Here is a 22,074-nt window from a genome sequence, read left to right as displayed (position 1 = left end):
AGGTGGAAGGCAGATCTCTGTGCGTGCAGAGGACTTTGGCGGGGAAAGGGGAATGTTGAGGAGCCTTGGCACGTGTAAGAATCAACCATCAGTGGAAGTCACGGGGATGATGGTCCCTGCGAGGCAGGCAGTGGAGTGGGAATATCCACTGAAACTTTCATGGTATATTTTTTAGAAGCCCAGTCCAGCAGCTGGTCTGAGGAAATGCTGGTACATCTGTAACTCCACCTGACCTCCATGGGCCTGGCAGTGCTTAAGCATTACAGGTCTTGCACTGTGGTTGCTTTAACACAGAAGCAGTCAGTGCATTTCAGAAGAAACTTTTTTAACAAGTGCTTGATAAATGGACTTTGGTGCTACCATGCAATCTGAGAAGTCTCTGGCATCCGGCATCAGTGGCTACAGCATTGGTGGCAAAGGGGAAGCGAAATATTGGAGATCATAGAATCCTAGAATATCAGGGTTGGAAGGAACCTCAGGAGGTCATCTAGTCCAACCCCCTGCTCAAAGCAGGACCAATCCCCAACTAAATCATCCCAGCCAGGGCTTTGTCAAGCCTGACCTTAAAAACTTATAAGGAAGGAGATTCCACCACCTCCCTAGGTAACGCATTCCAGTGTTTCACCACCCTCCTAGTGAAAAAAGTGTTTCCTAATATCCAAACTAAACCTCCCCCACTGCAACTTGAGACCATTACTCCTTGTTCTGTTATCTGCTACCACTGAGAACAGTCTAGATCCATCCTCTTTGGCACCCCCTTTCAGGTAGTTGAAATCAGCTATCAAATGCCCCCTCATTCTTCTCTTCCGCAGGCTAAATAACCCCAGTTCCCTCAGCCTCTACTGTTTTCGATGCAACTTTTACTGATCTCTTATGATTTATGAGGAAATACCTGAATGTTGTTACTTAATTCTTATACTAGGGCTAATGTGGTATGTTTTGGGCTCAGTCCATGGCTTGGAGCCAGAAATGGAAAAGACTTGATTTATAAAAAGGTTTTTTCATTGCAATGTCTGGTTCCTCCTACCCACCCTGTACCTTTTAATGCCACGTTATGCAGGGACTCTTGTTGACTGTCTATGCACGGAGAACAAATGCCTTTTGTAAAGATGTTCTCACCTATTAATGTGTGTCAAACCTGACTGCTTTCCTTGGGTCTGGAGTTCTATTTTAATGCAGTGATGACACTGTTATATAATGTTTATATATATATTTTAAAATTTGTGCCAAGAGAGGAGTATATTTAATAAAAAATTAACTGGCTCTCTGGATTCTCTTTGGGTGTCCTCTGTGTTGCATCTCTACTACCAGGAGGCGCTGGTCGCACTCACAATATGTTTTACAGGACAAAACGGGGGCTCTCGTCTCTACTCAGCAGAACTGGGGCCAGCATTGAGAGGGGAAGAAAGTGGAAGCTGTAGCCACTAGCAATGGGCCCGTTTAGCACCGGATTTTCAACAGTGTCCCGTACCGGCAAAGCACTCAACACTGAACGAGCTCTTCTGAATCGAGCGAACGCTGATCCTGCTCAAATCTCTGACTCGAAGTCCTGCAGAAGGAGAGATGTCTCCCCTCTCCCAGCACGACGGGTGCTTCAGGTACTGCCTCTTACACACCGCAGACTCCTGCTCTAGCTGGCTGGGGCGCCAGACACTCTGGGAGAGCTTCCCGCAGTGGGTTGAGGGGGGCATCTCTGACTTTCTCTGCTCCCAGATCAGTATCCGGTCCCCACCACCCTTGTCTTTCCCAAATACATTCTCCTAGAAACCTCCTACTGTCCTCACCCTGGTCACAGTTAAAGCGGCTGGCACAGGAGCATGCCCCTAAGTATTCAGGGTATTGAAAGACTATTTGGCTCTGTGTATTCAGGACTACTGTCCTTGAGGATGGCACGGTAACGCAGGGGGACGCTCCTCTCTTCCACTGACCTGGGAGTGGCATGGCAAAGGCAGGGACCAGAGGAAGCACCGCCTGCTGGCCCTCCAGGCTGGGGATGAGTGATAGGTCAATAACCTGTCCTCCAAACAACCTCCGCTCAGAACAGTTACAGAACCCCAAAGAGGAAGCCAGCGTGAAACCAGGCTGGTGGAGCCCAGCTTGTGCTGAAGAGACAGCCGATTCAGAGTCCCGGTGGGCAGCCCTCTCCGGGGGGATGGAGCATCAGTGTATGACAGGGATGCCATGACTCCGGATAAAGGCAACTGCTGTGGTAGCCGGGTATGTCAACACAGTAAGGAAACGATGAACTAGTATTCTATCTAATGACTTCTCTGATAAAGGGTAATCCCAGAATACCACACTGTTTAAAGTTCAATACGTCACTACAGTCAGTAAGATATAGTATCAAAACCATGGGATGCTGAGGGAATCCTAGCCTCCCTGACTTCAATGGTAAAACTCCCAGAGACTTCAAGAGAGCCAGGGTTTGAGCCATGGTGCCTGGACTCCTAAAACCCACCTCCAAAGGCTACTAAACTGGGCCCCTTTTTGGCAATTCTTAGCTCAGGTGTCCAGGACTGAATGGGCCGTGGGGTCTGAACTTCCTCTGGCTCTGAGCTGAGCCCAGGCAGCTGCTAGCTGTTCGACCGCTGGTGCTGTTCTGGGTGCATGGGGGACTTTGGTCCATGGAAGGTATGGGCTGGTGCCTCTCACGGAAGTTACAGCATTGCAACTTTCTTTCAGCAGTTGATGCCCGGCTAAGCTGCATGGAAGGAAAATTGCTGGTCAGTTTGTTTTGGCTGTAGCTATTGGCTCTGTGGGGGTCAGAAACCTTCCCCTCACCAATGGGGGCTCTTAGTTTGAAAGGACCCCCTGAAATCTGTAGAAAACCCTGAAATCTCTGGGATGTGGCTTTCTAGTGCTGTTGCTAGGATCCCATTGCGCTGGGTGCTGGACCCACATGGAGTGAGAGAGAATCTTTGCCCCAACGAGCCTACAGGCTAGAGAGACATGAGGGGGAGAAAGGAGGGATCATCTTAAAATAAGTGGGGAACTAAGGCACAGAGCGACTTTGCCCAAGAAGGAATCTCTGCAGAGCTGAGATCTCCTGAGTCCCAGCCCAGGGCCTTAGCCATAAGACCGGACTCTGAGGGCACGTTGACACTGCAGCGTAAGCCAAGGGTTGGTTAGAACTTGCGCTGGCAAACCCTGGGTTTGTTAACCTAGCACTTGAGCATCTACACTCATTTGTAACCCCAAGTGAATCCTGGGTCCCAATCTGGCGCTCGTGACTACCCTGCATTATGCGCGCCCCAGTCCAACCACCCAACTCCCAGACTTCCTAGCACCCTCCCAAGGTGCAATGGTCTAAGGTTGACATGCCTACGGCAGGAATGACAGGCACAGGGTCTGTATCTGGGGGAAGGGCAGCAGCCTCCTCACCAGGCACAGAGGAGGAAAAGCCCAACCTGCTTGCTGCTGCAGGCGTGTCTGACCCCAGCTGTGTACGGGCCAGGAGTTTGAAAAGAAGGGCACTGTTGAGCATTCTGGCAGAGGAGAGCGCTGCTGGGTTAGTTTTCATTGCTCTGGCTTTTGTGAGGGAGAAGTTCAGGGCTAGCCGCAATAGCTGGGAAAGGTGCATGTGCCAGGCCCAGTCAGGCCTTGAGCTGAAGTTTGCAAGGTGCAGGCAGGATGCTAAAATCCTCGGTGCTGCATTCAGCAGGGAGGACTCTCAATTCTTTAGCAGAATTTGCAAGATGCATCCAATAAGATGGCAACGGCTTTCTCGTTTATTGGTTTCTTGCACTGTAAGAATCAATTTCTAACTCTTGGACCCTTGCCTGGCTGCCGGTGCTGGTCTTGCCATTAGATGGGTGTGGCTCTGAGGCCCGGAGAGGCTAAATGACGTGCCCACGGTCACACAGGAAGTCTGTGGCAGAAGAGGGAAATAGGGAATTGAAGCCAGGTCTCTGGGGTTAGCACCCTAAGCACTGCGCTGTCCCTCTACTCTCCTAGGGCCAGCTGCCCCTTATGGAGTACATTTGTCTGGCTGTTTAGATTGGAGCCGGGGAGTTTGTACAGCACCAAGCACCCTGACATGCTTCATGAGCAGGGCTAGGTTTGGGCTCTGTGTTCTTCCTCATGCCGCGATTGCTCTTCATTTAAGGGCTGCTGATGCCTCACCTTGGGGGCAGGTTGGGAAGCTTCTCCTTGTCCGCAGTGGAATGTGTAATTACAAGCTGCCAGGCCGTGGGGACTGTGCACGGGAAGGGTCAGGGACAGCTTAGTTTCATTTCTTTTCTCCTGTGTCTTTCCTATTCCCTTTCTGGCCAGCTGGCTTTAGCTATGGGGCAGCTCTGGGCGGAGCGCGGGTGGGGTGGTGGTAAAATCAGCCTTTGCTTGCAGGGCAGGGGCTGTAGCCCCAGGCAGTGGAGCAAGTGCCCCTGGGTTTGTTCAGCAAATGCCCCATTTTCTCTCACGCGAGCTCCCGAGAGGCTCTAATCTGTGTGTGCTGTAAGGGAACAAGGTGCTGCCTTGATGAGGTGAGCGAGTTCTCTCCAGGCTGGGCCTGTCAACTTCCTCTCAAACCAGCCATGATCTAGGAGGCAGGACGCTCCGCATGCAGGGAGTGGTGCTCTGCTCCCTCCACAGCGCTGGCCCTGAACCAGACGCTGGGCTCCAGCTCGGTCACAAAATGTGACCCCCACTGTGCACGCCTCACGCTGCCCTCTGCTGTACAGTGTTGGAATTGCTCAACTGTGTGTCATACGTATCAGCAGTACGGGGTCTACTGAGGAGTCGCCTTTAGGTTAAGTGAGAGGGGTGCAGACATTTCAGGGGGGCTTTGAGTTCTAGCCCCATCGGTCCCTGTGCTGTGATAAAGGGAGGGCTGAGGGACCCTTGTGGAGCTGTTATAAGAGATCCCAAGGCCAGAAGGGTTGTCCTAACACAGGCCAGAGAACCTCCTCCCAGTAATTCCTGGACTGGAGCTTGTAGGAAAAACATCCAATCATGATATAAAAACTGTCTGGGATGGAGAATCCACCACAACCTTTGGTAAATTGTTCCAATAGTTAATTTACGCCTTAGTTCCAGGCTCAATTTGCCTGGCTTCAACTTCCAGCCTGTGGATCATGTTTGACCTTTCCCTGCTAGATTGAAGAGCCCAGAATTAAATATTTGTTCCCCAAGTACTGACAGTGTGTGATCACGTCACCCCTTACCTTTCTCCTTGGTAAGCGAAATGAGTTGAGCTTCTGGAATCTGTCACTATAAGGCAAGAGTGGCCAAACCATGGCTTGGAAGTGACATGCAGCTTGTTTATTGTTAAAGGGGGGCTTGTAGAGCCCCCCCTGCCCCCATTCTCCACTTATCAGCGTGGGGGGAGCTCAGGAGCTCTGCCTTGCAGCAGGGTGGTGCGGTAGGGGCTGCTGCCTAGCCCCTATAGGAGGGGGCTATCTGGGCTTCAACCCTGCAAGGTGTGCCTGCTGGGGCCTCAGCAGGAACAGGGCTGAAAGGCCGAGCCCCAGCAGCGATGCCCCAGCTCTTGAACTTCTGAAGAGCGTTGTATGTGGCTCACCCCTGTTCTAAGGCCTAATTTTGAATCCTTTAACCGTGGTGATGGTTCTTCTCCTGAGGGGAGAATTATGGGTCAAAGTGGGGGACTTCTGTGCACAAGGGGCAATTAGTGCTGAGGGGTGGATTCGGCCGCTGGCCTATTGGCTCCCTTCACCAGCAATTCCAACCCCAAGTGAAGAACTGGTCCCAACTGCTGCTGCTCCCCTCGGCTGAGCTTGGGGAATGGGGCCCTGCGTGAGCTGGGACGGACCTGGGGGATGTTGTGCTTTTTTATTTACAAATAATTCTGCAGCGGGGGCTGGGTGGGTTTCTGGTTTTGTGGCCTGATTACAGTGCCTGGGAATTCTCTCCCCCCTTTCCAGGCTAGTCTATCAGTCGTTGTTCCAGCCCCGAGCTCACGTCTGGGCAGATCTCCGGGGAGAGACTGTCTGCGTGTTTGAACGCAGCACAACCCAGGGCGCTAGCAACTGCCCTCCTGCTGCAAGGACTTAACTTCTGCCATGCTGCCCCACCACCATTGTGGAGAAGGAATTTCCCCCAACATAGTGCAGTCTGCAGAGGGAGCCCATCCCCGATCGCAAGGAGCCCAGCTGCCTGGCATCTCTGGGTTTCCCCCCCACACACACTTTGGGGCACCAGCCCCCCTCCCCCAGAGCCTCAGGCCCCATGCATCAGGGACAGATACTGGTTACATCAGGGGCAAGATGTTGCAAAAAGCTCCCCACCCACCCTCCGAAATGTTCGGCCTGGCTGTGAGCCTGGCTCACTCCTGCCAGGGCAGCTCCAGTCTCCATCTCCCCCCACCCCCCACTGGAGGGCCTGCAGTCCCTGCCCCTCCTCCCCCCACAGGGGCTGAGCTGCTGCTTGGATGGGTCATGTTCCTGCCTTAGCTTAAGTTGCTGCAAGAGCTTTGATCCCCAGGCTTGTCCTAGGGTCCTTCTAGAGGCAGTGCCCTCCCCGCCCACATTACTCAAATGCAGCCACCTCTGGAGTGGAACACAGCAGATGCTTTAACAGCGCACAGCAACACTGTGGCATGCATTTGGATGGTGACTTGAAGAATCCTCTGTCCTGCTACAACTGCAGGAATCTGACCAGCAAGTGGCTTACCAGTTCTATGTGTTTATTCATAAAATATCCTTGTACCTGGTTGCATTTATTCTAGAAGTCAGAATTAATAAGGCCACTGGGCTGGGTAATTTTACACAGAGGAGGGGGATGATTTCCTGAGGAGAAATTAAATCAAATGCAGGCCCCAGAAACCCCACGCAAAACACCCCTTCAGCCAGTCTTAGGGGGAATCACTCTTTATGACCCCAGAAAAGCTCCCTGGGGGAGCGGGTGCCTCTGCCCTGGTAGAACCCGAGTTCTGGAAGAACAAAGCTACCAGAAAAGAGCTAGTTCTAATAAATCATCCCGTGCTTTCCCACCTGCACCCACACAGTGCCCTGCAGGCCATGAGCCCCCAGCACAGGGCAGGCTGGTGCAAGCCTGGCAAGGCACAAGGGAAAGGCTGCAAGTTCCCCGCTGGGATGGGGTTTGCTCTGGGGTCCTGCTGGCAAGAGATGAAAGGGCCCAGTCCCTAGAGCAGCAGGACCCCAAGTGCCAGGATCTGGGTTACGCCTGCCCCATGGGCCAAGGGAAGGATGCTCTCGAGAGCATTACACGGCTGCACAGCCATCGCTGTGTCTGCCATGGGGGAGGCTGCCCTTGGGATTTCCATTCCGTCTTGTAGGCGTGGCTATGAGCCAGCATCCTCCCCCCCCTTTCCCAGCCTCAGCGTCACCCCACCCCCAAGCTCCCTGCAGCACCAAGCACCAGAGCTCTGCTGCGGCCGGGAACCTGGGGCCAAGCTCATTTGACTTGCAGGCCTAGTCCCCCTTTCGCCATTGCCCTGTGGGGCCATTTACAGCCGTACAGAGCATGCCCAGCCATCAGAGCAGAATAGGAGCACCCCACACTGGTATCGACTGCAGGGCCCCCGGAGACCCCAGCCCTCCAACACCGGCGCAGGGCCCCCGGAGACCCCAGCCCTCCAGGTCTCTGGCTCCCCGCTGACCCATCTCATGTTACCCACCAGCAGGCTCCTCCCTGGGTGGGAGGTGGGGAGGAGGCTGAGGCTGGATCAGGAACCACTGGCTGAGAGGGTCCCTGAGCTCTCAGGGGAGGCCGGCCACGCACAAGAAGCTGGGTAGGTGAGACAGCCTCCACCCTGGAGTGGGGAGGGGAGCGGCTCGGCCAAAGCAAGCTGGGGAGATTGCCTAGAAGATGCTGTCCCCAGGCCGGCAGTGTGTGGGGCCCCTCCCTTGGCCCCTGCTCCACACCTCCCAACCCGCTCCAATGCAGGCTGAGAAGATGCTGATGAGCCGCCACCCCCAGCAAGTTACTCCTGCCCCTTCGGCGGGCAGAGACAACCAGGCAGCGGCCTCAGCCTGGCAGGTGTGGCCCAGCCGGGAGGCCGGTTCCGGATCTACACACAGCGGGGGCAGCTGGCGTCCCCCAGCTCGGGCAGGGGAGGAGATGGGCTAAGGGCAGCTCTGCGCCATCACCCAGGTGGACGCAGGGCAGAGAGCCATCAGGTGGGAACTCATCCCAGCCCCAGCACATGGCTTGTAGCCCGCAGGGGCCTGCAGGTCCTGGGGCCCGTTGGCCCTGCTACAGCTGTGGTTAGGAGGCTGCCAGGTACTGGTGGAAGTAGAGGCCAAAGAGGCTGGTGATCACTTGGCAAAGGGCCACCCACCACGTCAGAAAGGCGAAGAGTCCGCGGTAGAAAAGCGGGGTGAGGATGGCGCCCAGCACACCCGTGATCTGCGCCACTGTGGCCTGCATGTCCTCTCCTCCCTCCTCCTCAGCTGAGGGAGCAGTGGGCTGGGCCGGTGCAATGCCCACCACCGGGGAGACGGGTGGGGGTTCGGGGAACAGGCCCCACGAGTAGTCGCCTGCAAGGCAGAAGGGACAAGAGGGACTGGTGAGCGTGGGGGGGAGCCACCCCTGGCAGGGGCAGAGTGCACCCCTCTAGTCACAGCTAGCCCTGCAGGGACAGGTCCCTCCAGCTCCTCCCTGCAGCACCTGTCCTGTCACCCAGCTGTTGGGGCGTTTCCCAGCTCTGCTCAGCCCGCTGGAAACGGTGACTCAGGGCCTGGGGAGGCATGCCCCAGTTTACAAAAGGGCAAGGGACTGCCCCCCAGGCTGGCTCAGACCAGGGCCAGCACCAGCCACTGCAGGGGGAGGTGCATGACCTCTGCTAATGTGGGACAATCTGCTCTCCCAACCCCCGCAGCAGGACTTTGAACCTTCCTTCCAAGCTGGGTGTTTAGGGCCAAGGCACCCTTCCCCTGCCAGCCAGCCCCAGGTACAGGGACCCCAGTTCAGTCTGGGCCCTGGACACCTGCCCATCAGGTGGTGGCCTGAGACCCAACAAACTCATTTCACACGGGGCCCCTCAGCTGCAGTGGAGAGGTAACCAGGAAGAGCAGCTGGAGGCAAACGCAGCTCCGGTGACATGCTCCAAATCGCAGCCACGATCCTGATCCCTCAAGCAAGGCTCTGAAAGCCTCTCTGCCCCCACTCCTGGGGTGGCAAGTTGCAAAGGGCAACTCATCCCCTGGCCTGAGCCCGTCACCCTGGCCCAGCCGGCTCCCTACCCAGCGATTTGAGAAGCAGCGTGCAGTGCAGCGTGAGGATGATGGGGCCCAGGTACTGCAAGCTGACCACAGTGACGTAGCAGTAAATCCTCGTGACCTGGAAACGAGAGGGAATCAGCACAGAAGGGATGTGAGCAATGCAGGGCAGCACCAGACTGTGACTCCGGACGGTGACTCCGGACACCTGAGGCTCTACAAGCCTGGGCAAATCACTGCCCCTCTCGGTGCCTCTCCCATTGGCACCCAGTCCTGCCCATGCAGGGCAGGGACTGTCTCCCGGTGCTGGGCCTGGCAGGATGAGGCCCGCGGGGTGCTACTGTCAAACCCATACTAGAGGAGAGAGTCAGGAAGGAAAGACACTGAGAGGGAAGGGGCTGGGAAAGGAAACTTTGCCCAGCTGCTCTCTGCCCAAGGCCAGTGCTGTCTAGATTCTCGAGCGCGTTGCCCGGGCACCCATCTTGGACCTGGTGCTTACAGGGGGGACAGTTCTAGCTACAGCCAGGAGGGGGGAATCTCCCTGGAGCTGAGGGGCGCTTGGACCCAAGTCCCTATGGCCAGCTGAATGGAGCTGGTTCACAAGCCTCCGAGGAGGCGGGAGAGTGACTGGCTGCAGATTCTGGGCTGTTTGCACAGCAAGGAGCCTGAATCTGCTTTTTGCCCCAGCTGCCTGAGTTACTCTCTGCCCCGCGGGCGCCTACCCGGCGCTGGATCTCCAGGGCGGTGATGCGCCCAGCTTCCCTCTTCATCTGCTCCACCCAGCGCTCCGCCAGCTGGAGGTAGGCCTGCAGGTGGTGGTGCGTCATGGCCAGGCGCAGCAGGCAGAGGGCGACAATGGTCCAGAGGCGCGTGGAGTTGTAGGCAGCGTCCGACATGCTGGGGCAAGAGGACAGGAGGCCGTTAGCGTGAAGGGGGCAGAATTCACCTTCACAGGGCACAGCTTGGCCCGTGCCTGAACTGTACAGCAAGGGACACGTCAGAAACAGCAGGGGCTGATGGGAGTTTAGCCAGCACTGCCAGACAAGTCGGGGAGGTTACCGACAGCAGAACAGAGCCGGGACTCCTGGGCTCTGTTCCCAGCTCCGGGAGGACAGTAGGGTCTAGCAGTTAGAGGCAGGAGGCACCTGGGTGCCAGGACTCCTGGGTTCTATTTCTTGGCTCTACCAACCACTGACCTGTTGCGTGACCTTGGTGGAAAGTCCCTTCCCCTCACTAGCGAGGTTGATGTCACTGACCTCACAGGGGATGGCGAGTCTGATCTAATAAAGCACCGGCAGACACTGCGATGGCCGAGGGTAGCGCAGGGTACAGGATGGTTCTTTATCAAAGGCTGGACCCGTGTCTGCACCTGGTGGAAGGGGAGGGGAACAGACTTGGATACCCCCTCCCCCTTGCCTGCCTGCTGACTGCAGTGTCACACTCACATCTGGACTGTTTGCTTCCCCATGGGTGCATGAAGCAACAAGTCTCGGGAAATGGGCTTGATCCACATCACCACCGTGACCAGGGGTGCCAAGAAACTCGCGTGGAGCAGGATCCTGCCGGGGGGAGGATAAAGAACTGGAGTCAGAGCCTGTCAGAGCCCAGCTTTCCCCCACCTCCGCCCCAGGGCGGCACCCTGAACCACAGGCTCCTGTCGACATTCACCTGAAGGCACCGCCAGCCATCCCCCTCCAGCAAGGGCCATGCAAAGCTCACCAGGAAAAGCAACACCCTCCAGGTATCTCAGGGGAGGGTTTTTTAGAGGGACAGAAACAGGTAACCTGGCCCCTGCCCTGCCCCCAGCATACAGTCAGCACCTCCACAGACCGGCCAAACTTATCAGAGGTCCATTTCCTGGCAGAGCTCCTCCCTCTACACTCCCCCAAGTGTCTGAATGATACCCCTGCTTTACATCTGCAAAGCACCTCCCATGCCACGGGGCTTGTGCGTGGCTCACATTGCTGCCATGCTGCCACCTCTGGGGTGGGGCAGTATCCAGGGGAACAGAGCTCCCCACCGGCTGTCAGCCAGCAGCCAGGGGTGGCGGTCTTGTGTCCGTCTCGCAGCTCACCCATAACTCTGGCTGCTTCACAGACAAGCGGGAGGTTACTCAACTGGGTCATTGGCCTGTCTGCAGCCATCTTCAGAGCGTCCAGGTGAGTCTGCGCCAGCCGCAGTCCCGGGAACGTCAGACACGCGCCAATGAAGGAACAAAGGGCCACCAGCCCCAGCTTGAAGGTCAGTTTGGTGATGGGAACTCTGCAAACATGGAGCAAGGGGTCATCGAGGGTCAGACAAGGCTACAACATGCTAATGGATAGAATTCAGCCTGCAGCAGGGTTAGCACAAGGACTGGGAAGGCTCTGCCTCAGGGACCAGCAGAGGAGAAAACACACAGACCTTGTGCCCTTTTTATGCTTCTATCTGATGGATAAAAAAAGGCCTGGAAAGATTCTCTCCACAATGCTAGCCTTAAGAGAATCTTTCCAGGCCTTTTTCACCCTGGTTTTCCCCAGAAGAGGATGGGTGGCTGGGGAACTATGACATCACAGAAGAGAAATCTGATGGGTAAGGTTTTTTTAATTCAGTCTTTGTTTCTGGTCTGGTTAGTTAACATTCATTTAACGCCAATGTCCAAAACACTCTTAGGAGAAAAATATTCTTTGTTAAAGATTCAAGCCCTCCCATATCTTCTGTTAAAGGCACTTTACATCTCTGAGACCTCCAAGAAATCGTCCAACAAAATTCCTGATAGTTCTAAGGTTAAAAAACAAGCAACAAAAAACCCCCATGAAAATAAAAATAATTCCCCCATGGAACTGAAATGCAACCACCTTACAGAAGGCTGCTGAACTGGTGACACAAATTGCTGGCGACCGGATCAGCTGCAAAGACTCAAAAAGCTCAACCCTCCCCCATCCCACGTGCTTTTCTATTATCTGCTCCGCCAGACTTACGTCCATTCCCATCCTCGCTGCTTTAAGAAAATCTCCAGGTTATCATTGACATTGGCAAGCCCTGCAGAAAACAGAGACGTGGGTGAGTAGGAGAGATTGTGTTGGAAGGGAAGAGGCGGCAAGTGATGGGGAAAGTAACGGTGTAGCTTTACTCCAATCGCTACAGCAGGTTCCTAAGAGTAAGTCACTAAGGGTGAAATGGTCAAAAGCACCTAAGAGCTCATCAACATGGGAAAGTTATACCAGTATAAGATAGGGTGTGAATTTAAACCCCTGCAGTAACACCAGTATTTAATCCCCTGTGCGGACACCCTGAATCCAGTAAAGGGGCCTTTTTAAAGTTTAGCTTATGCTGTTTTGGAAGTGGTTTAAACAGCTTTGGTGTGCTTTAAGAGAGCCAGCGTACGAATGAACTATTCCAGCAAAGCGCTGCTCATGTGGATGCAGCCGTACTGGCAAAGCTCCGCTTCGTCCCGACTTGCCCAAACCACCCCCCGGAGCACAGCGTTACACCGGTACAAGTGCCGCTATGCCTGAGTGCGCTGGGCCCACCCTGGGAGCGCTTTGATTCAGCAGAGCGCTTCCCGACATGTGTGACTCTGGGCCTTAAAGCGACGCACATGCACAAGTGCTGGCGAGATCCCTCAGAGTGCAAGGAGCTGGCTCGGATAAAATATTTATTTATTTGTCTGTTTAAGGGGTTGTAACGAGTTGGGTCCCTTTAAGAGGGCCAGTGGGGAATCAGAACCACAAAACCCACAGACTGAAAGCAAGCGCATCCCACCCTCCAGCCCCCTAAACGGCTCATCTGGAGAGGGGTTTTGGAGTCAGTTTTCTGCACAGCACCAGTTAATTGGGCCGAGAGATCCTGATCCCTTGTCACTTCCCCCGATGTAAATCAGGAGTAACCCCATTGCTGTCAGGAGACATCCCCGGCGATAAGCGAGAGCAGAATCAGGCCGTCTCCTGCGAGCAGTTGCTGGCTCCCAGGAACCACACACCAGTCAGACAGCCCTTCCTAGGCTCCTTTGCCATCCCAGCAACGCGGCTGGCCAAGGGTGACAAAAGCCAGCAGTAAAAGTAATTATCCAGCACGTAACTAGACAAGAGCAGGGGGGGATTCAGAGCCCACAGTGGTACATCACTTCCCATGACCTCATTGCAAAGACTGGGGGGTGGGGTGGTCCTTTGGCAGGCTGCTCACAGCTGGGTCCAGAGCCATGTCCAGGGCAGGCCTGTGCGCTGTTCAGCAATCGAAAAAGGGATGGCCAGTATGCACCCAGTCCAGTCTCCTGCAGTGGCTAGTACCAGTTGCTTCAGAGGAAGGCACAGGAAACCCAGCAGTTTTGGGATAACCTGTCTCCAGGGAATGTTCCTTCCTGACCCCTGCTACTTAGCGTTGGCTCATGCCCTGGAGCTTGGGGATTTTTAGCCCTTCTCAACCCCTTGGGGTTTTTTAACCCTTACTGCTATAACATTACATAGTCTTGTCCTCCACATTCATCTTTTTGCACAAAATCCCACTGAGCTCTTGGCCTCAGCGCTGTTTTACAGCAGTGAGTTCCACCAGCTAATTGTGTATTGCACGGGAAAGCACTTCCCTTTTATCCATTTAAAGTGGCTACCTGAGCTGCATCACGGTGCTAGGGGCATTAGGGTGGGGTTAGCTGACTGAGTTAAGGGTTAACCCGCACCGACGCCAGGAGAGAGATCGGGGTTAGCCAGAATGGGTTGGCTCATCCCAAACCAACTGCAGCCGCTTTTCTTAGTCTAGACAACCCGGCTGCGACAAACAGGGGTCTAACAGTTTAACGTACATGGGGACAGGTTTATATTACGATGGCCAAACAGGGCAGATTTCCTGCCACACACTCGCATCTACCATAGACTGGGATCATTCACAGAACAGTGCTATGCACGACCCACCCCCCCGTACATCTGAACACATGCAGGTAACAGGGGCCCCCCTCCCACAATCGGATCCAGAAGCACAGACCCGCAGGAGCACGCTAGCATGGTCACTGCATGCAGACGCATCCCCCTGCCACAACCACATTTGCAGACGGTTCCAACCACAACTGTTAAGCCCGTGGGCAGCCCGGCTCATCCCTACTAAGGGATCTGCCATAGTGGCGCCCAAATCCACCTGTCCGCCCAATCCTCAGCTCCCTCCCTGAACCTGGCCCCAGCCCCACCGCTCGCTGACCCGCGTCGAGGCCAAACTCCAAGTAGTCCTCCCGCACGACCAGCACCACCATGGCAATGAGGAGGAGGAAGAAGGCGAAGGTGAGGCAGACGGAGCGCTCGCCCCCCTCCTCGGAGCGGAAGTAGTGGTGCATCACCATGAAGAAGACCTTGCTGCAGACGCAGGGGGGGTTGGTGTTAAAGAAACCAGCTGGGCTTGGCCTTGGCCTTTACATTGCCCCCGTGCCCCCAAACGCTCACTGAACAGACTTCTCACCCCAGGGGACCCACTTGGTGGCTAAAGAGAGTTCTCCCCCTTCGGACGGCTCCTGCCTGCTGGCCCAGGACAAGGCCAGCTTGCTGGGCCTCGATGTAACTCCTCATGGAGAAACGTCTCCCTCTCATGTGTGGGCACTGCCGTGGGCATGGCTGAAGGCCTTGGCAGAGATGCCAAAGGCTGGGTGGGCCACGGAGAGCAAGCTGCCCTCTTGGGCCTGACAGTGAGCCCCCCCCAACAGGGACGAGGAGCAGCGCTCAGGTGTGGGGGGACGTGTGTATCTGAGCCTCAGGGAACGTGGAGCCGGCCCCTTTCACCAGCGAATACAAACCAGTATAAAACCAAACACACGCCTCTGTCTAGTCACCGTCTGAGGGCTGGGAGAGACCCCGGGCTGCAGCTGTCAGGAAGGCCCTTGTAGTCATTGTGATTAGAGACCAGCTGCGTCACTCACTCCGTGTGCAGCCTTGGGCAAGGCACTTAGCCAACCTGGGCCTCAGTTCTCATCTGTAAGGCAGGGAGGTGAAGCCCCCACCCCCTTGGTCTACCTATGGGGCAGGGGCTGTCTCTTAGCACAGGCCTAGGGAGCAGCTGGCACAATGGGCCTCCAATCTCGTTGGGGGGGGGGGGGGGCTCCTGTAACAACTCCTCACTGGGGTCCTTGCATGTGAGGGAAACACAATCAAAGCAACAGGTGGCCCAGCCCGGGGAGGTTTTGTCACCCTGTCTTACACACTGGAGCCTGATCCCAGGGCTCACTCTCTGTCACGCTGGCAGGCTCTCAGAAGCACAGCCCGGCACCCCCAGCCCAGCCCCTGCTAGCTATGAGGGACAGGGCGAGCCCAAAAGGGATTCTCCCCTCTCCATTTGGGTGACCACAGCATAGGCAAGGCTGACTTGGCTGCCAGCAGCCCCTCTCAGGTGACTCCGGCAGGGAGGGGTTTAGAGTGCCGCCTCCTGCCAAGGGGAGAATCGGGGTGATCCTTCCCCAGGCCCACCAGCAGCCGGCTCTGCCCACTGGGGTCCCAATAGGGCCCAGAACCAGCCACACTGGGCGTGGTTCATTTCTGCAGCATCTGTCACATGTTCTGTACCAACCCCCGGCCCTCAGGTCCACATCTCACCCCAGGAATGGCTCCTGCCTCAGCCTGTAGGGGAGAAAACTCTGGGTAGGGGGGAAAAGGGGTTCCCCGAACAATCTGGACCTGGGGCGTAATGCTTTGTGCCTACTGCTGAGGTTAAATACGCTGCATTAGGGAGGCTGCCTGGCTGTTGTATCCACCTCTGGCCACATGCTCTGCAGGGAAGAGCTGCCCGCGGGTGAGGCGGCCAGATCTGCTGGCTGCGCACGGTCGATCTACCGGGTGCCGCAGCCCGGGACCAGGCCGGAGATGGGGAGAAGTGTCTGACTGCACCTGAGGAGAGAAGGCCTAAGGGGTTCACTCAGAGGGACTCATTGGGGTGTCACCTACTGGCAATGGGGTGATTATGGGTAATAAAAGGAAACAATTAAGGCCTTTCTTTAGGGTCCCCAAGCCAGGATTTGGTTCCCCACCCCCATTAGCAGCCAGGCCCCAAGGCTCGGGCCGTTTTGCCAATCCCCGGGTGCCCTGTATCAATCAGCTGCAGTGAAAGGGGAGGGACAGGCAGGCTCACGTGGCGCTATGTAGATGTTCACATAAACCACCGGGGAGCAGGCCAGCTGCCCTTTCAATGGGGATAGACAGCCGTCCCTGCTTTACAGCAGCCTGTAAAAGTGTCCGGGAGCCCTTTCATCCATACAGATTGCAGCCGCCACGGCATGAGCACCTCGTAAAGCATGCACTTCATCAGGCCCCTGCCCGGTTCACGGTGGGGAAGGCTCTCATTACACAGCTTTATAACTTGTCAGGGAGCTGTTTATAAGTCCATAAATTAAGCCATTCGGCCTTAGCTAGGCTTCTAATTGAAGAGGATGGTGGGTTTCTTCCCCCGTTATTTTGCCTGTCACTGGCAGCCTTACAGAGCAGCCTGCACTGCTCTGAGCAGGGGGCGAGATGAACAGGTCAGCTGGATTCAGGCATGACCTGCCCGTGGAGGAGAGGATCTTAGAGCTGATCCAAAGCCATCCAGACGAGAACAGCTCCGGGGGTCCATCATGCAGGGACCCTCTTCCTGTTCTCGGTGTGCACGGCGCTTGGCACAAGGTGGTACTAGCCATGCCTGGGACTCCTAAGTGCTACGGTAAATAAATAACGGGGATTCTACCCCTTGCTCTGGGAGGCTCACCCACAGTCTTTGGCCAGGTACTTACACAGCCCTCGTCACTGCAGGATCTGAGCACATGGGAGTCATTCCTGGATTCAGCCGCCCCGGCAAGGCAGGGGGACGCCTCCCCCTTTTTGCAGCTTGGGAGCCTTGCCTCGCGCAGACCCAGAGCCTTGTCTGAGGTCACGTAGGGAGCCTTCAGCCAAGCCAGGAACTGAACCAGGTGTCTCTTGTATCCATTAGATCGTCCTGCCTCCCCATCATACTCCCTGTATCCCCCGCCATCAGGGTCACTTTCCTGGCTCCCAGCCCCGACAGTCCCTCTCCCTCCAGTCCCTGGCACATGGTTAGGGAAGCCTGTTGCCAGCCCCCAAGGCGGAGCAGGCAGGGTAGGAAAGGAAGGATACATGGAGAAGAAGACTGTAAGCAGGCACCACAGGATGCCAATATTCATCTCCTTCCGGGGGTCCACCAGGCAGTAGTAGCCTTCAGTGAAGAGGTAGACGAGGGTGGAGTAGACGGCAAAATCCACAAACCACTGGTACTCCAGGAAATAGCGCAGCACTGGGAACGGGCAGAGATACACGGGGCTGTCACCACCAGCCAGTGTGCAAGAAGCAAGCTCACCCTGCCCACCCACCCCCTGCAACAAGGTGTGTGTGTGTGTGTGGGGGGAGCGGGGGAGGGCAGTGAGGTACACTTCCCTAACTGAACTCTTTGGCCCTCGTAGGGCCACTGGCCTGAACAAGGGCCCTGAGAATCAAGATTCCTGGGTTCTGTAACAGGTTCTGGGAAGCGACTGGGGTCCCGTAGGTTAAAGCGGGGGGGGGGGGGCGACTTGTGAGTCAGGACTCCTGGGGTCTATTCCCTGGCTCTGCCATAGAAAACTCAGGTCAGTCACGCCCCCCTCCCTATCCCATAAGCCTTCAGCCACTGTGGTGATGGTCACAGACTGACTCTGGTGTGTGGGAATTACCAAGAGCATCCACTGTGGTTATTGGGGTGGTCTCCAAATGCAGGTTGATGTCCTTGGGCACTGACAGGGGTTTATCCTCTGTGACCCCGTTCAGCCTCCTGCAAGAGAGAAACAGGCTCAGAATGGCAGGAACAGAGCACAGCGAGGGTGGACAGCAGCCCATGGAGCTGGAATTCAGGCTCCTTGCCTCCACCGTTGGTTGTATCCAGCTGCTGTCACTTACCTTGGACTTAGTCCTCGTCGGCACATAGATTTGGTTCTGGTAGAACTAGGTCAGTTAGGGCAGTATAGTTATACAGGTACAATGCCTTGTGTAGATGCATTTACCCCAGGATAAAAGCGTCTATCAATATAACTCAAAGGTTCTCAAACTTCATTGCACCACGACCTCCTTCTGATAACAAAAATTACTACATGACCCTGGGGGGAGGGAGGGGGAGCCTGAGCCCACCCAAACCCCAGGTGGGGACCTGTAACCTGAGCCCTGCCACCCAGAGCTCCCCCTGCCACCCATGCCCTTGGGCTTCAGCTTTGGCCCCAGGCCCCAGCAGTCTAATGCTAGCCCTGGTAACCCCATTAAAACAGGGTCGCGACCCATAGTTTGAGCACCATGGATATAACTTATTCCCCTGCCAGCACACTTATCCAGACACAGCTGCGTCCACACTCACAGTGCATGTTGCACTGCTTCAGCTGGACCAGTGTCGGTAAAGCAACAGAACTTGTGCGTCTAGACAAGGCTTGAGACTGATGGGGGCAGATGCCACCTTTTCGGATGGGTGTGTGCGCATCTTGTGCCACGGGTCCCCGATCGGAGCCTCTGGGTGCTACGGTTATTAAACCCTAGGTCCACCCCACTGCCCTGACTGCTCACCAGACCATCTCTCTCCACAGATGGGGGCAGGTTGAAGAAGTCAGGCCTGGAAGACAAGAGGCCTAATTTGCACTTCAAACCATCCCATCATCACCCCCAATAACAAAGCATGGACTGCAGGGGATCCGCTCACCGGTCTCGCTTGGCCTTGGGCTTCTGCTTCCCTGCCAGGGCGTACAACTCCTCCTCCGAAGGGTGCTTGTAGCGATACAGGCTGAAGGGAGGTACAGGAGGGGGTCAATGATGGGACAAAATATAAACAAACAGCTGGGGAGAGTCAGAAATGTCTGATTGGAGGAGTGAAAACCAGCAACACTGCAGGCGACTGGAGAAGGGGCTGCAGGTCAGGGTTGCAGGACATTGGCAGGGCTGTACAGGGGAGGGTGCTGAGAGTTGGGATGTGGTGCACAGGCAGAGCCGGGTGTGTATGCTGGCGGGAGCTCAAGGCAGGAATAGCAAAGGGGTGGGGATTGAGGGGCAGCGTTTGAAGGAAGAGATGCAAAAGTAGAATGGGGGCAACGATTTGGAGCTGGCTGGAAAACCTCTTGTACCTGCCGTTGCAGAGCAGCCAGCGAGCGAAGGAGCAGTGCGGGGACAACCTCTGCATGATGCTCGCCGTAAGCAGGCTCACTGCCAGCTGCACCCCCAACACAGCCTGGCAAGGAAACGAAGACAATCAGAACCGTGAAGTCAGCAACAGGGCTCCTGCCCATCACAGCGCGTCCTCTGAGCCAGAACACCCCTGCCCAGATTCCCGGGCACATGAACGAGCATTCAGTGGCTTTTCTGTCCAAGGGATCGTCTGGGTTTTCCAAAGCTATACTCCACATGGCCGGTGCTCTCTGAAACCCAGCTGAGTGCAGAGGGCCTATGCTAGGCGCAACATGGGACTTGGTGCACAGAGGTTTGTGTAGTCCCGTGACCACCCCCCGGTTCCAGTCAGACATGAACTTCTTAGTCCTGGTGCCTCCGGAAGGACTTGTTTAATTCAGAAAGTTGGGGCCCAAGCAGATCCTTCCAGGATTCAAACCTGGCTTTTGACGGGAGCCTGCATGTTTCAAACCCGACGCAGAAACCACTAAGCGGCAGCGAGGTCAGGGTGCTGCTGTACCTCTCTTGCAGAGAACAGAAAGAAAAAGACCCTCTAACAATCAGCGGGAGACATGAGACACGTCTGCAGACACTCTGCAGCCATTTCACGCTGCCCGTAAGGCCTGGAAACCAGATACGGTTGCCACCCCTGCAGCAGCAAAGCCTTCCAAAGCCCCAGAAAGGGCACCAGGCGAAGTCCTATTTATAGGAGCAGGAAGAGCAGCCCAGATACTCAGCATCTTTCTGGGGCCCAGGCCTCCTCCCCCGCCAGTGGGTTTCATTCACCAGTGAAGAGCAGCCACTGCTCTGGGGCAGGGAGCTTTTGGGTCTGGTAAAGAGCTGGGGAAGGGCACTGGTGTGTGTGTGGGGGTTAGGTTACCAGGGGCGGGGGGGCAGTAGGGTGGGTTAGGTTACCAGGGGCGGGGGATGGGAGGGGAGCAGGGGCTTTAGGTTACCCGGGGCAGGGTGTGTGTGTGGGGGGGTCAGGTTACCCGGGGCAGGGTGTGGGGGGCAGTGGGGGGGGAAGGTTAGATTACCTGGGGCAAGGTGTGTGTGTGTGGGGGGGGACAGAGCCAGGGGCAGGTTACCCAAGGTGGGAGGGGACAGGGGGGTTGGGGGAGATTACGTTACCCAAAGCAGAGGGGGATGGCAGGGGGGTTAGGTTACCCAAGGCAGAGGCGGGTGGCAGGGGGGTTAGGTTACCCAAGGCAGAGGCGGGTGGCAGGGGGACAGGGATTAGGTTACCGGGAGGGTTAGGTTACCCAAGGCAGACGGGCGGGGATCAGGTTACCCAGGGCTGGGGGGAGGGAGGGTTAGATTACCCGGGGCGGGGGGGGGGAAGGAGGGGGGTTAGGTTACCAGGGGGCAGGGCGGGGGGTAGGTTATCCAGGGCGGGGGGGGGTAGATTACCCAGGGTGGGGGGGGGCTAGGTTACCAGGGGGCGGGGCGGGGGGGTAGGTTACCCAAGGCAGACGGGCGGGGATTAGGTTACCCGGGGCCGGGGGGGAGGGGGGGGTGCTGGCTAGGTTACCAGGGGGCGGGGGGGGGGTAGTTACCTAAGGCAGACGGGCAGGGATTAGGTTACCCGGGGCGGGGAGAAGGGGGGGGGCTGGCTAGGTTACCAGGGGGCGGGGGGGGTAGGTTATCCAGGGCGGGGGGAGGATTAGGTTACCCAAGGCAGACGGGCAGGGATTAGGTTACCAGGGGGGCGGGGCGGGGGGTAGGTTACCAGTCCCTAAGGTTTCTAACCGGCTGCCTAGGCCCCGCTACAACGCAGCTGGCGGGCCCCCGCCGACCGCTCTCCTGCGCAGAGGCACGCTCCCGGGCTCTGCCAACCCAGGGCCAGTTTCCAGCGCAGGCCCCCCGCCAGCCCCGCTTCGCCCCTCGCCCCCCGGCCAAGCCAGGGCTGCTCCCAGCTGGACTCACCATGCCGGGACCGGGGCCGGGGAGCGCGCCCGAGACCAGCCGCCAGCTGCCTGCAGCGAGCCAGCGCACGGAACGCCGCCCTCCCCACAACCAATCACAGGCCGTCCTGCAAGTGACTGCCAGCGGCTCAGCCAATGATAGGGCAGTCCCCGGGAGAAGGGCGGGTCTTGACTCCGGGCACAGAGGTGCTTGGGTCAAGGCGGCCCCGCTCCTCCTCTCCCACCTGGTTCCGGTTCGCAGGGGTCCGGCGCGTTGCATGTCGGGATTTGTAGTTTTTGACCCCCCCGGTGCGTCACGCTTCTGGAGCCAGTTGGCTTCGGCCGCCTCCAGATGTGTCCTGGGTGGGTGACCCTGCCCCCCACCTGGCTGCCGGCTCTCCAGATGTGCAGTGGGCGGGCGACACTGTAGCAGCTGGCTCCCGCCTCTCTGGAGGGGTCTCTGATGTACTTTGAGTGGGCTTTAGAACTTGGTGACCCTCGTTAAATAATAATTAATAATAATTAATTACAACCCGATGCCGTTAAAAGGCACCGTTCAGCTTGAGGATCCCCAAGCGGCTTGGAAACATCAATGAAGTAACTCTCCCATTCACCCCTGGTGAGACAGGGCTGGGTTATTTATTCTATGATGAATTATTAGTATTCCCATTTCACGGGGGACGGAGAGGTGAAGTGACTGACCTCAGCGTCCCTTGCGCCAGCCGCTCCTCAGCACTGACCAGGGATATGAACCCGGGAGGCGCAGAGCCTGGCACGGTAAAGGGGGGGCGGGTGGAGGGAGAGAGGCAAGTTAGCACTCCCACCCGTGTGCATGTTCACGAGGAACGTGAGGAGTTTGGCCGCCCTCGTTTCGCTGCCTGTCAGGCTGGTGGTCCCAGCGGCTCTCCCCAGGCAGCCCAGGGA

At 56.7% G+C, this 22,074-nt stretch overlaps 2 protein-coding genes across 6 annotated transcripts in view; one reads left to right on the top strand and one right to left on the bottom strand.

Moving 5' to 3' along the window:
* SLC25A42 (solute carrier family 25 member 42) overlaps positions 1–7,566 on the top strand; it is a 33,522-nt gene extending 25,956 nt beyond the window's left edge. For 2 of the 3 annotated variants that reach the window (XM_073324444.1, XM_073324441.1), the window contains exon 9: positions 1,346–7,566. In XM_073324444.1, coding sequence (XP_073180545.1) covers positions 1,346–1,421 — 76 coding nt within the window. In that variant the 3' untranslated portion in view covers positions 1,422–7,566. The remainder of the gene's footprint in view (positions 1–1,345) is intronic. The other variant, XR_012156216.1, reaches the window with a different exon arrangement.
* Positions 6,620–21,886, bottom strand: TMEM161A (transmembrane protein 161A). 3 transcript variants are annotated; one of them, XM_073324438.1, is made up of 12 exons: positions 21,173–21,886; positions 19,207–19,310; positions 18,789–18,869; positions 17,782–17,879; positions 16,852–17,369; positions 15,841–15,973; positions 12,098–12,158; positions 11,256–11,399; positions 10,583–10,696; positions 9,860–10,034; positions 9,162–9,258; positions 6,620–8,456 (listed from the first exon to the last, which is right to left on the bottom strand). In XM_073324438.1, exons 1-12 carry the CDS (start codon positions 21,428–21,430, stop codon positions 8,185–8,187), a joined length of 2,055 nt encoding a protein of 684 aa, XP_073180539.1. In that variant the 5' UTR covers positions 21,431–21,886; the 3' UTR covers positions 6,620–8,184. The 3 variants fall into 3 exon arrangements, with proteins under 3 accessions (XP_073180539.1, XP_073180540.1, XP_073180541.1); XM_073324439.1 differs by lacking the exon at positions 15,841–15,973 and adding an exon at positions 14,304–14,455 and having other exon boundaries at positions 17,213–17,369; positions 21,173–21,863; XM_073324440.1 differs by lacking the exons at positions 15,841–15,973; positions 16,852–17,369 and having other exon boundaries at positions 21,173–21,868.
* Between the last annotated feature and the right edge of the window lie 188 nt (positions 21,887–22,074).

The sequence above is a fragment of the Lepidochelys kempii genome, chromosome 25 (genome assembly GCF_965140265.1).
Source record: "Lepidochelys kempii isolate rLepKem1 chromosome 25, rLepKem1.hap2, whole genome shotgun sequence".
Classification (NCBI taxonomy): domain Eukaryota; kingdom Metazoa; phylum Chordata; order Testudines; family Cheloniidae; genus Lepidochelys; species Lepidochelys kempii.
The sequence above is the reverse complement of the archived record's forward strand: the minus strand, read 5'-3'. Positions and strand labels throughout refer to the sequence as shown.

Bases quoted from the DNA above. Each gene is read 5' to 3' on its own strand.
- TMEM161A (XM_073324438.1), bottom strand. From the start codon at position 21,430: ATGCAACGCGCCGGACCCCTGCGAACCGGAACCAGGTGGGAGAGGAGG. The intron at 17,370-17,781 runs GTAATTCCCACA...GCCCGTTCCCAG, and splicing joins AACCACAGTGGATGCTCTTG to TGCTGCGCTATTTCCTGGAG. The intron at 9,259-9,859 runs GTAGGCGCCCGC...TCTCGTTTCCAG, and splicing joins CCCTGGAGATCCAGCGCCGG to GTCACGAGGATTTACTGCTA.